At 38.4% G+C, this 13,272-nt stretch overlaps 1 protein-coding gene across 1 annotated transcript in view; it reads left to right on the top strand.

Annotated features, from left to right (window-relative positions):
• Nucleotides 1–13,272, top strand: part of ADCY1 (adenylate cyclase 1) — a gene marked incomplete at both ends in the record, with an annotated part of 153,762 nt that overhangs the window by 77,143 nt on the left and 63,347 nt on the right. Inside the window, one exon of the mRNA XM_084281902.1 lies at nt 7,251–7,378. Within this exon, the coding sequence (XP_084138028.1) occupies nt 7,251–7,378 (128 nt within the window). The remainder of the gene's footprint in view (nt 1–7,250; nt 7,379–13,272) is intronic.

The following is a 13,272-nucleotide window of genomic DNA, read 5'->3' as shown; positions in this document are numbered from 1 at the left end:
TGGGTATGTACTACAGAAGAGGTACCTTTTCTGACCTCCTTCATAGTACTTTTTAGGCTAGAGAGTACTGTGCTTCCTATGTCATTTCTATGTCATATCTCTTGTCATGATTTGTATGCTTGTTATGAATTATCATTTTCTTCCTGAGCTCATATTCCGCAAATCTGAGATTTGCTTCTTTGCATTGGACCATGATGGATTTTTCTGATCAGTTCCAGATGCCTGCAATGTGGGCGTTTGAACTGAAACTCCTGCAGCCGGCATAGAGAAAGGTATTTCTGGAGTTCAACAGGTGTCATCCAAACGTGATGCCTAGTTGCAATCCAGAAATGCCAAGTTAATTTCATTATTAAAAGGGCAGTTTGGTTGATAACCCAGGTGCACACTTTACTTGTCTAATGTACCCTGCATAAACACACTCCTATATATGGAGTCTTTTGTGACTAGAAGGGCTGTGTCTCCTGTGCTGGAGGCCAGCAGCACTATCCTCACAGCAGTCAGCTTTGCTCATCTCAAAACTTACTTTTTATCTCCTTGAAATTTCTCTCTGGAAACTACTTTCCTCATAGCCAGGTGAATACACTAACTTGCTAGTTCTTTTCATGCAATCATTTTTCAGTAATTCTTGCAGGCCAAGGGAAATGGACATTTCCAGTGATTAGGTATTGAATATTTTCCATGATTTTTTATTTAGAACATGACTGAATTTCATGTTTTGGTTGGTGCACAAAAGTGACAGCTTTTTTAATCCTCTCTGTTGTGGTAGAAGAAACCAGAAAAATTATCATTTTCCTGAAATTTAGAGCTTAGTTTTTCAACTTTTTTGTAATACATTTGTTGTAGACTTGTTTCTCCTTGGATGTTGATTAGAAAACAACATTTTACAGGATTCTTAATGAAAGCTAAGTAGGAGACAAGCATGCATATCTGTCATGATGATTGTGTAAAATATTCTTGTTAAGATCCTTTTTAATTTCCAATTATGCAAATTAACCTACATGACTGTTAAATGGGTTCTCACTCTCAAAGACTGAAACAATGTAAGTATTGTTAAATTAGTTTCCATTCAAAATAGGGAGGGGCTTTATGGTAAGAATGGAAGTTCATGTATGAGGTCGGACAAGAGATGTAGGTTATTGCAGGTCAACATATATAGTTGCCCTTAAAATGAGAGAAAGTACTTGAAGCAAAATGTCTTTTTATTGTTATCCTGAATAGTTCTACATGTTTTACATATATATTGATATGGCTCCTGTGATGGCAGATAAAGTATCATGACTTCACAAATACATTATTAAACTACAAGCTTAAATATGCTTATCTGGAGATGGCCAGTTTTCCTCAATCAGAACCTAACAACCACTTGCTACAGTGCTTCCAATACTGAAACCAGATTTGTTTTTTTTCCTACTGTTTCTATCACTCTGTAGAAGCTCTTCTTGTTAAGCCTATACTTACTCTTATTGCTCTGAATATTTCCCCATTATGCTGCCAAATCAAATGTGATGTAGTGCTGCAGTTAAGTTAGCTCATTCTCATTTTTTTTTTCTCTGTTTGTCCATTTTATGCTGAGACAAATTGATGTGTGAGTACTTGTCACTTTTACCTACAGGTTGGCAAAGTTACTGTATATTTTCAGGCATTATTCCATTAAAAGTTTATCAGAATGATTATATGAAATTTTAAACCCACAGATCAAATGTAGTTGAAAGAAATATTAAAATATGCATGCAGTAATTGAAAGAATTCATAGAATCATAGAATGGCCTGAGTTGGAGGAGACCTCAAGGATCAGCTAGTTCCAACCCCCGTGCCATAGGCAGGGATGTCACTCACTAAATCAGGTTGCCCAGGGCCTCATCCAACCTGGTCTCAAACACCTCGAGGGATGGGGCATCCACAACCTCTCTGGGTAACCTGTTCCAGTGCCTCACCACCCTCTGAGTGAAGAATTTCCTTTTAACCTCTAATCTAAATCTCTTTTAGTTTGAAACCTTTACCCCTTTTCCTATTGTTATTTACCTGAATAAAGAGTCCTTCTCCATCCCTTTTATGAGACCCCTTTAAGTACTGAAAGTCTGTGATGAGGTCACCCCAGAGCCTTCTCTTCTGTGGGCTGAACAGCCCCAGCTTGCTCAGCCTGTAGAAGAGGTGCTTCATCCCCTTGGATTCAGTGAAATTTTCTAATTGGTAGAACAATTTTCAAAAATGCATTACCACTATTAGCACACTGAAGTGTAATGTAGCTGGTGGTAATTTTCATGTCACTTCACTACACTTAGGATGTGACTACAAACTTTATCTGATAAGACGGATTCAATTCTCTGTCTCATAGGGTGGCGCACTTCCAACACAGTTATTAAAATAGATTTGAATACTACACAGAGAAAGCATGTTGGTAAATCTTTCTGTTTTACTGAAAAAAAACAAAAAAGTAAAAAAAGATAAGTGACATTACTGTTTACTGTTAATGAAAGCATGAGAAAACTGCAGGATCTTTAGCTATAAGGAGTTAGATGAAGTAGGCTTGAATTTTATTTTATTTTTTTTTCGACAAAGAGTGCCCTTTCAGAGAGGATTCAAAGAAGGGTTCTGAGGAGTGTTTCACATTTGAATCTAAAACAACTTCTTCATCATTTTATGAATTTACCTACCTGCATCTTTTGTGAATACTGCTGCACTGTAAGAGATTTTCACTGGGTTGTCCTTTACATGGAATGTTTTGGGCCTTGTTTTTCTCTAATGTCCTTTGGTACACAGAACAGAGTTATTGAGCTGTGAGGGGGACAAGATCTTTTATATTTTGTTTAATATTATAAGGGAATGAAATATGGTAGGAAAGTGTAAATATCAGAAACATAATCTAATGTTTTACAAAGGATGTCTCATTCTCACCATTAACTGAAATTAATAACTTGGTATAATATTGTTCAGTTGCACCCTAAAGCCTTCTGACTAACCCTATCCAATTCACTGCCTTTTCTTCTAAGTTCCTGAAGGAGGGTGGCCATTTCTTTAACAGCATAACGCTGTACATGCCCTTCCAAAGGCACTTGGAACAGTAAGTCATGTACTATGCCTCTCTGCAAAGGAAGGAGTGGATTATCAATGGGGATACAGGGATACAGGTACAAAGGGAACAGGTATGTTAGAAATGGCTCAGGAATATGGGAGTATCAACACCCAGATATTTTCTGCCAGGCTAAGCTCAAATGCTTTGAAAGAGAGGACTCAAAACTTGCATCTTGCCCAATTAGACTTTCAGGTTCAACCACATTTACATGTATTAGTATATTAATAGTTCACAAGATCAATATTCTAATTTGCATTATTGCATATGTTGTATGTGTGTTTGGGATATAGGTAAATTTTTAATCTGTGTGTCTGTGAATGTATACATGCACATATGTACGAATGCCTATATTTGTGCTGCATGATATATATGTGCAGCATGTTAACTGAAATATTATGTTTTTTTTTTCCTACTTCTGTTCCAATCTAACAAAAAAGTAAAATAAAATTGAATAGAGACTTGATTCCAGCTTTTGAGGATGTTGTAGAAAATACTAATCTTTCTGCAAGTCTCTCTAGTGTCTTTATACACATCTGTAATATAGATAAATTTATGTTAATTTCTAGAGTGATTCAAAGCTTCCTAAGCGAAATTTCTATTGAGATTAACAGCACTTTGGCCTAGAGTGCTATAAATTTTAAATATGCTGTCCGTATAAATACCCTGAAAATAAGTTACAGTGCTAACAGGGGTTACTTCTGTCTTGTTCTTAATCAAATTTCCATATGTTTCATTGATCTCTTTGGAAGCAGAATGAAGTTCTAGGTTTGTGAAGAGATAAATACTAAATGCAATTTATTGCCACTTTACATCTTTGGGGAGTTTTAGAGGTGAGTTTTTTGTTTTGCCCTCCTCCCCCAATAGTTATTTCACTAAGGAAGGACTGTAACTGATGCGTTTGGCCTGTGTCATTGAATTAGGCTTGGGCCCCTGAGGATTAGAGGGACAGCTGGTGTAAATTAATGCATTTCCCCTGAAACACATGATACCATGCTGATTAATATGAACTGAAAATTTGATGCCTTTTGTCTACCTGATACAAATGGTGACATCACTCTTTCTGCAAAACACATTTAAAACAAAACAAAACAAAAACAAACACCTAAAACAACTACAAAACCCTCTTATTTGTAATGGACAGATAGAATAAACTGTTCTATGTCAGTACTTGTCTAAAAGTGTAAAGAAAGCTCTTAGCAACTTTGAAGGATCCTTTGCCTTCCATGCTGGTCTTCTACTTCACTCTGACAAACACTGTGAATGTCGGTTGTGCCAGGGGGAATTCTGCAGATCTGCTCAGGAATACCTTGGTAAGGAACAACAGGTGGGAAAGCTGCCTGGATAATGCTGTGCTAATCTCTGGTGCTTTTTGTCATGTTCATAAAACCAAATTATCAGCTGTTTGTAACAGGCATTGCTTGTATTATCTGTAACTAGAATTTATACCTATCACACTTGAATTTGTCACTGTTGCAAGTGTGAAAAGTATTGTTGAGTCAAGGGCTTTTTTTTTTTTTTGGAAGGTGCTGAGGAAACAAAACAAAGAGAGGAAAAGAGTTTGTTTTGTTAATTTGCTTATCAGTGCTTATAAAGATTGCTCTTATAAAGCTGCATCTCCTTCCTGGAATTTTGTCTCACATAGAGAGGAAAAGAAAACAAGTGATTTTGCTAGAGATTACTGTATACTAATTGATGATTATAAACAAGAAAAGTGGAGATAACATCTGATAAGGAACAGAGTAGTGTTTTCAAAAACACCAGGTGATTTAGCCATTTATCTTCCATCAGAATTGATGTGTTTCTAGACAACGCTTTAGTTTTATTTTCTTTTATTTTTCATTTGCATGAGTAATGAAGTGACATGAGAAAGTGGAAATGGATTGAGCTCTGTACTGTCTTTTCCTTTCTCAAACTATCTACCAGTCTGCTAGACTGTGCTGTGCCAGTCTGATAGAGTAATTTCCTGTATCCCACTGTAAAATGTGAAGTACTGGTCTATAGCACAGTAAACTCTCTAAGAAAAACAAGTAATATGAAATGAGCCATTTTGGACATAGACACTGAAGCAGAGTGAATACTGATCAATTAACACATACATATTATCCGCCCCAGATTACTGAAATGGCTTTTCTGAATATCTTTTGGTTGGGTCAAATAGTCATTGCCTGTCCACAGACCATGCATACCAAATTTGAAGATGAAAAGAGCTTTATGGAGAACTGTAAACTGTGGGACAAAACTGCATTTATTTTGGAAAGATGGTCTCAGCCTGAACTATTGAATACCCTCTACTCCTTCAAGATTTGCCCACAATTTTTTAAAAGTGGCTTATTTTGGCAGTATAATTTAGTGGTTTCTACTTAAAATGAGTGGTTTCTATTAAAAAACTTAGTGGTTTCTGTCCAAAAACCTTGAGTTGGAAGGTGTGTTTTGTGTCAGGATGGATTTCGAGGTTTGCATATTACTTTGTATCAATAATTCTTTTACTTTTATAATACCAGTTAACCAGGGATCTCAAAATATCCTATTAAAACTTCAAGTAAAATTCGTGAGACATTTTGTGCCTAGAGGATACAGGGATACTTTAAGGCCCCAGTGACAATGCTTCCAGAATAATTATGCTCACATTCATTAAATTATATATGAGCAATGATAAATAACAGTATATTTTAAATTGTGCTGTACAGCAGAAGCCATTTTAAGTAGCCTCTCTTAGAAAAGCTTTTTCTACTAGTTAGGCATACCCAAAAACATGACTTGTTTCTTTGATTGAAGATATGAATTTACTGCTAAATTAATATGCACATAAAAAGAAGTAGGCAAACCGATTTTCCCAAAGTGTTAACGTGCCTTCTTCTGTACCTGAACTGAGGTAAATCTTAAAGTATAATACTTGTTCAATATTCAGAAACATATACAGGCTTGGGAATGACAGCAGCTGGAAGAGTGTGTAATAATAAGCCCTGAATACTATGTATGACATGTTAGACAGGACAGGATCACTGTATGTATAACCATCACTTCTGAGCTGGAATATGCAATGGAGGCTGTGGTCAAATCAGGAAGGCTACGATTCTTGTAGGCATAAGATTGAATGAGGATATATGTCATTTGAAATGCTAAACCAGTATAAATAGGCCATTTTTTCCAGTTTAAAATCACCACCAACACCCCCTCCCCCTCCAAGCCTTTTGTCACTAAAGACAAAAGTGTAAGTTGTATTTCTTTAGTCAGATTATTTACTTTTTTATGCCATATTCTAAATGGTTAGAAGTTGTCGTAGTCCAGCTGGAAGGTATACTATCGTCTCCTCATGTTTCTTCATACTTTATTAGTTAAAGTCATGGCTTTGTTAAAAGGCACTTCGTTATGCATTCTCTGTTCAGGAATGAACTTTCTACTCACAGTGATGTAGTAATTATCATATCCTATCATTGCTTTTTCAAAATGGAAGAGGCTTAGCCCGATTTCTACGGTTGTAGAACTTGCATTGTATATAAGCAGTAGATAAATTTAATGGGAGAGACTTAGCCAGATTTCTATAGTTGTAGAACTTGAATTGTATGCAAGCAGTAGATAAATTCAATGGCAATGAAAAGTGACTTCTTCTGATGTGCAGGTACATCACGTTTATGCTGAGAGTGCGTAAGTTTTTAAGTTGTGATTTATGTATTGGTAATGCGCAGATGTAGGTACCTTTACAAATTTTCTTTTTCAAGTTTCAAATTGTCTTTCCTAGTAACTGGAACTGGATTTGAACAGAAGCTTCTCAAAATACATTTCTTTCCTAACATTCAGTAGCTCTTTGACTTCAGTCCTTTCATTTGGATTCATACAGAATGAAGTGTCCTTGCAAATCTTGAATTCGTATTGACCTAACATGAGGGTAACGGAATAATTTTTGTTCAGAACTATGTTAAACAATGTTATCCTATGTGTGTTAAGCAATGTGGGGCTGACCACTATTTTAAATGTATATATTTTAAAATAAATAAATAAATGTGCATATGTCAGCTGTTCTTTACAGGGAACCTAGATTTCATGGACTGTAAATTACTTCACATGAACACAAAAGGTTTCCCTGATTGACTGCATATAGTTGGAGAATATTTTCTCCTTTAAATATTATAACATTTATATAAACAGTAAAACTTTTCCAATTCTGTTTTTATTAAAGGAAAACCATTGCAGAAGAATAAAAATCCTAGGTGACTGTTATTACTGCGTATCAGGATTGACCCAGCCCAAAACGGATCATGCCCATTGCTGTGTTGAAATGGGACTGGACATGATTGACACCATCACGTAAGTATTGCATGTGGTATACCTGGACAGGAGTGCTGCAGCAGCTTCTGTGTGGCATTCATAAGAGGTATTTTCAGAGGAACAGTGCCTGCTACCATTCGTACAGTCACGGAAACATAGAATGGCCTGAGTTGGAGGAGACCTCAAGGATCAGCTAGTTCCAACCCCCGTGCCATAGGCAGGGATGTCACTCACTAAATCAGGTTGCCCAGGGCCTCATCCAACCTGGTCTCAAACACCTCGAGGGATGGGGCATCCACAACCTCTCTGGGTAACCTGTTCCAGTGCCTCACCACCCTCTGAGTGAAGAATTTCCTTTTAACCTCTAATCTAAATCTCTTTTAGTTTGAAACCTTTACCCCTTTTCCTATTGTTATTTACCTGAATAAAGAGTCCTTCTCCATCCCTTTTATGAGACCCCTTTAAGTACTGAAAGTCTGTGATGAGGTCACCCCAGAGCCTTCTCTTCTGTAGGCTGAACAGCCCCAGCTCACTGAGCCTATTTTCATAGGAAAGGTGCTCCAGCCTCTTGATCATCTTTGTGTCCCTCCTCTGGACCCACTCTAAGAGCTCCATGTCCTTCTTGTGCTTGGGGCTCCAGACCTGGACACAATACTCCAAGTGGGACCTCACAAGGGCAGAATAGAGGGGGCCAATCACATTCCTCAACCTGCTGGCCATGCCTCTGGTGATGCAGCCCAGGATGCAGTTGGCCTTCTGGGCTGCAAGCGCACACTGACAGCTCATGTCAAGCTTTTCATCCATCAAAACCCCCAAGTCCTTCTCTGCAGGGCTGGTCTCAATCAGTTCTTCTCCCAGTCTGTATTCATGTCCAGGATTGCCCTAGCCCAGGTGCAGAACACTGCACTTGGACTTGTTGAACCTCATTTCTCAATGCTTTTCCAGGTCCACTTGGATGTCGTCCCTTCTTTCTTGTGTATTGACTGCACCACTCAGCTTGGTGTCATCTGCAGACTTGCTGAGGGTGCACTTGATCCCACTGTCTGTGTCATTGATGAAGATATTAAACAGTACTGGTCTGAGGACAGAATTCATTCCTGTTATTCTTTAGCACCCCTTGCCAAGTTTAGTTCCATCTGTGCTTTGGCTTTCTTTATCCCATCGCTGCACATCTAGACCATATCTCTGTACACTTCCCAGGCTAAGTGTCCCTGCTTCCAGTGCCCGTGCATTTCCTTCTTGCACTTCAGTTTGACCAGCAGGTCCTTGCTCAGCCATCCTGGTTGTCTGCCCTCCCAGCCTGCTTTTTTATGCTGGGGGATGGAGAGTTCTTGTGCTCTAAGGAAAACATCCTTAAAGTGTCTCCAGCTTTGCTCACCTCCTTTGTCCCTGAGGATAGTGTTCCAGGGGATCTCAGCTACTAGGTCTTTAAATAGCTTGAAGTTTGCTGTTTGGAAGTTTAGGGTGCTGACTTTGCTCTTTGCCAGGCCTGTATTCCTCAAGATTATAAACTCAACCAGGACATGGTTACTGCAACCCAGACTACCTCCTGTCTTGACCTCTTTAATGAGCTCTTCCATGCTGGTGAGCACCAGGTCAAGTAATGCTTCTCTTCTGGTTGGTTTGTCTAATACCTGGACCAGGAAGTTATCCTCAATGCACTCTAGGAATCTTATGGATTGCTTACAACCTGCTCTGTAGTTTTCCCAACAGACATCCAGGTGGTTGAAGTCCCCCATCAGGATGAGAGCATGCAAGTGTGACACTTCTTGTAGTTGAAGCAAGAATGCCTCACCCACAGGCTCCCCTTGCTCAGGCAGCCTGTAGTAGACCCCAACCACAAGGTGTCATTTATTGTTGCGGTCTTTAACTCTGACCCATAAGTTCTCAACCTGTCCATGGCTGTTTCTCAAAGGCAACTCGTCACAATTAATTCCTTCCCTAATGTAGAAGGAATACCACCTCCCTTCCTTCCCTGTATATCCCTTCTGAAGAGTTTGTAGCTCCCTATTCTGATATTCCAGTTATGTGATCCATCCCACCACATTTCCATGATGGCAATCAGGTCATGTTTGTCTCATTGAACCGTGGTTTCTAATTCTTCTTGCTTGTTTCCCATGCTGTGTGCATTGGTGTAGAAGCATTTCAGTTGGGCAATCGGTCATATTGCATTTCTAGAGCTCTTGCTGATTGCATTGGTACAGTTCGAAAGTATTTCCCTGCCATTACTTAGAGTGATAGTGTTCTCAGGCATGCTTTCTTCACTCAGAGGTACATCCCCTTTCCCCACCATGTCTTCCCCCCTAACAATTAGTACTGTTGCATTCAGGTCACAGGTATAAAAATCAGATATACCGATTTTTAGGAAGGATGATTCTATACAACAATTTTCCAGTCCATTTAATCACTGTGACAAAAAAAAAAGGGCACAAGTACAAGTATATAGAGGCACATGCATGTACTTATTAGAAGATGGAAAGATCATGGTAAATCATGAAATATTCCAGTTGTTATTTTCCACAAAGAAAGAAATCTGAATTATTGTTTTTAAACTGCTCCTTTCACACACCAATATGCAATCTTAAAACCAGTCTTGATGTATGTCTGTTGTGTCTGTTTGTATTCCCAAAATGATAGCTTTCAGATTTCTCATTTCCATATGTCATGTTTAAACCTTCAATTTAGTCTACTTTTCAGAAATGTAATGTGAAATTTACTTGCTGATAAGAAAGATTTTTTTATGTTTGAGAGGTCTGCATGGATTGTTGTTTTACCAAGAAGAAAAATGTGAATGTGAGAGAACTGCAAATGAGCTTTTAGCAAGAGCTGGAGATCTGTTTCATTACACAGGAGGGAAGGGATAAAGGGATTGAGATTTCTTCACTATTGCCTTATTCTGTGTCTATATGCATGCAAATACTTGTGTTTTATAGAGAGGCTGTAGGAGGGAGTGCACACCTGTATTAATTCTATATCTAAATAAATAATGGTCAGCGCTTGTGGGATGAGATTGCTGTTCCAGTATATCATGTGCGATGGGCACTGTAAAAGTGTGTCACATCAGAGCCTTCACCTTTTCTGTAATGGAAAGTGTTTGGTCACTGTTTCCAGTAGTCAGTTATTTCTTTTCTCTGGTGTTAGCTGGGCTGCTGGAAATACAGAGTTGATTCAAAGTTCTGCTTCCCCTCACTTAATCCGTAAGTTTTTGTGTTGCACAAAAAGAAGACCTACCTTCTCTGCAAAGGTGAATAGACCACAGTGTAATCTCAATTTAAAAATAGTTAACTATTAAATACAGAATATATATATATATATATAACAAACAAACATAAGCCTTTTGAATTCAAATTATGTGTTTTATAATTCCAGTTACTCCTCAGTTATACTTCAGTGCTGTATTAAACAAAAAATCTATTAAGTCCATATGATGCTGCTGGCTGCTGTGTTTCTTTATTTCAGTCTGTCTTCCAGTCTTTACCTTATGTATGTTCATGTGATGTTACAGAATTCTATTCTAAAGCCAATTAGACAAAAGAATCACATGATTCATTCTTCCCATCAGTCTCTTTCCCAGGGACTTCTCCAGATATTTCTAATTTATAAGCAGATTTTTAAAGCAGAATTTTAAAGTAATTTTTACCTGTTTGTGGCAACAGAAATATTTTCTCTTCAACTCAGAGATGAAATTTTCGGCTCCTTACCCAATTTATTCAATAAGTATAAGTATTGTTTATCGAATATTCATTATTCCTCAGGTAATAGGAATAACAAGTTGAGGGATTTGGTCAATCAGAAAGAGACTTAAAAGCAAATTTCTCACAAATTTCCATGCCTGGCATTTGGAACATTTTACCTTCTTTATTATTTCTAATAAATCTTTGACCACTTTGTATTTTTCATGTCAGACATTTGTATGTGAGGATGAATATGCACATATATACAGGTGAATACATGATGCAATTGTTTTTCCAAATTTAGATCATGCTTATTTGTGCAAAGGCTTGATTTTGTAGAAGAGTGTATTATGATCCTCTCACTGAGTTCACTGCATGCTTTTCTCAAGAGAGTTTGTCTCAATGGAAGTAATGGCTGTTTCTTCAAACCCTGCTAATGACTTAGGGGAACATGGGCATTACCACATATACTGTTCTTTCATACCAACCTGAACTTTTTATGTGAACCTGTATTCATTGATATTTCTTTGCAGAAGACTTTAAAGAATTAAAAATAGGAGAGAAGTATGTAAAACACATGAAGGCTGATTCCCATTTCTAGTCCAGTCCACATGATTTATTGTAATATTAATTTATAAAATAAATCACAATGTTAAGGGTTGGGTAAATGAGTCCATATTCTCCCTTTGTTTCAAAACATGAATATTTAAATACTTCCTGTTTTCTTTGTAAAAGTTGTAAAACTGACAAAAGACTTTGTAACCTATGATAATATATGATCATCCGTGTTAACACAAAATCCTAAAAGAATCACTGTATGGTACTCTTCTTCCCTACAAACACACTGGAAGGGAGTACTTAACAACATAGCGCACAAAGGACAAATCCTGAAATAGAAAAGAGATCCAAAAGTTATTTATGTGTGTTCTTCCATACTATGTTTATAAGGAAGCATTGGGCTTTAGAAGACACATAGTTAAATATACAAGCCTTTTACACATTTTCAGAAGTCTTTTTTTTTTTTTTTTTTAATTCCTGGAAAACAGTGCCTATTGCTCTTCTCTCTTTTAAGCTCAGTATCAATCATTATTTCATTAGTTATGCTATCTTTCATGTGTACAAATAATAACTGTCTTAACTTTTCTTTTTTGAATTCTCAATTTGACCAATATTAGAAATTAATTATGTTCCCTTTGTATGTTATTATTTTTTGGCTGCTGTCACAACAATGTAAATTTGAAAAAAGAATTGAATTTAAAAGGGTAGAATATTCTGGGACTTTTCAACCTAGAGAAGAAAAGACTCAGGGAGATCTTACCAGTGCATACAAGTAACTGATGAGAGGATGCAAAAAGATTGAAGCCAAACTTTTCTCAGTGGTATCTAGTGATAGGACAAGAGCCAATAGGCAAAAACTGAAATACAAGAATTCCCATTTAAACATAAGAAAAAAACCTTTTGCCATGGAGATGTTCAAATCTTTAATATCTTCATTGATGATCTGGACGAGGGCATCGAGTGCACCCTCAGTAAGTTCGCAGATGACACCAAGTTAGGTGCGTGTGTCGATCTGCTCGAGGGTAGGAAAGCTCTGCAGGAGGATCTGGATAGGCTGCACCGATGGGCTGAGGTCAACTGCATGAAGTTCAACAAGGCCAAGTGCCGGGTCCTGCACCTGGGGCGCAATAACCCCAAGCAGAGCTACAGGCTGGGAGAGGAATGGTTGGAGAGCTGCCAGGCAGAGAAGGACCTGGGAGTGATGGTGGATAGTCAGCTGAATATGAGCCAGCAGTGTGCTCAGGTGGCCAAGAAGGCCAACGGCATCCTGGCTTGTATCAGGAACAGCGTGACCAGCAGGGCGAGGGAGGTGATCGTCCCCCTGTACTCAGCTCTGGTGAGGCCGCACCTCGAGTACTGTGTTCAGTTTTGGGCCCCTCGCTACAAGAAGGACATCGAGGTGCTTGAGCCGGTGCAGAGAAGGGCGACGAAGCTGGTGAGGGGCCTGGAGAACAAGTCCTACGAGGAGCGGCTGAGGGAGCTGGGCTTGTTCAGCCTGGAGAAGAGGAGGCTCAGGGGTGACCTTATCGCTCTTTTTAGGTACCTCAAGGGAGGCTGTAGCGAGGTGGGGGTTGGCCTGTTCTCCCACGTGCCTGGTGACAGGACGAGGGGGAATGGGCTTAAGTTGAGCCAGGGGAGTTTTAGGTTAGATGTTAGGAAGAATTTCTTCACTGAAAGGGTTGTTAGACATTGGAACAGGCT

The sequence above is a fragment of the Netta rufina genome (assembly GCF_964035555.1).
Source record: "Netta rufina genome assembly, chromosome: 2".
Classification (NCBI taxonomy): Eukaryota; Metazoa; Chordata; class Aves; order Anseriformes; family Anatidae; genus Netta; species Netta rufina.
Note: the sequence above shows the minus strand (reverse complement) of the source record. Positions and strands in the feature narration are given on the sequence as shown.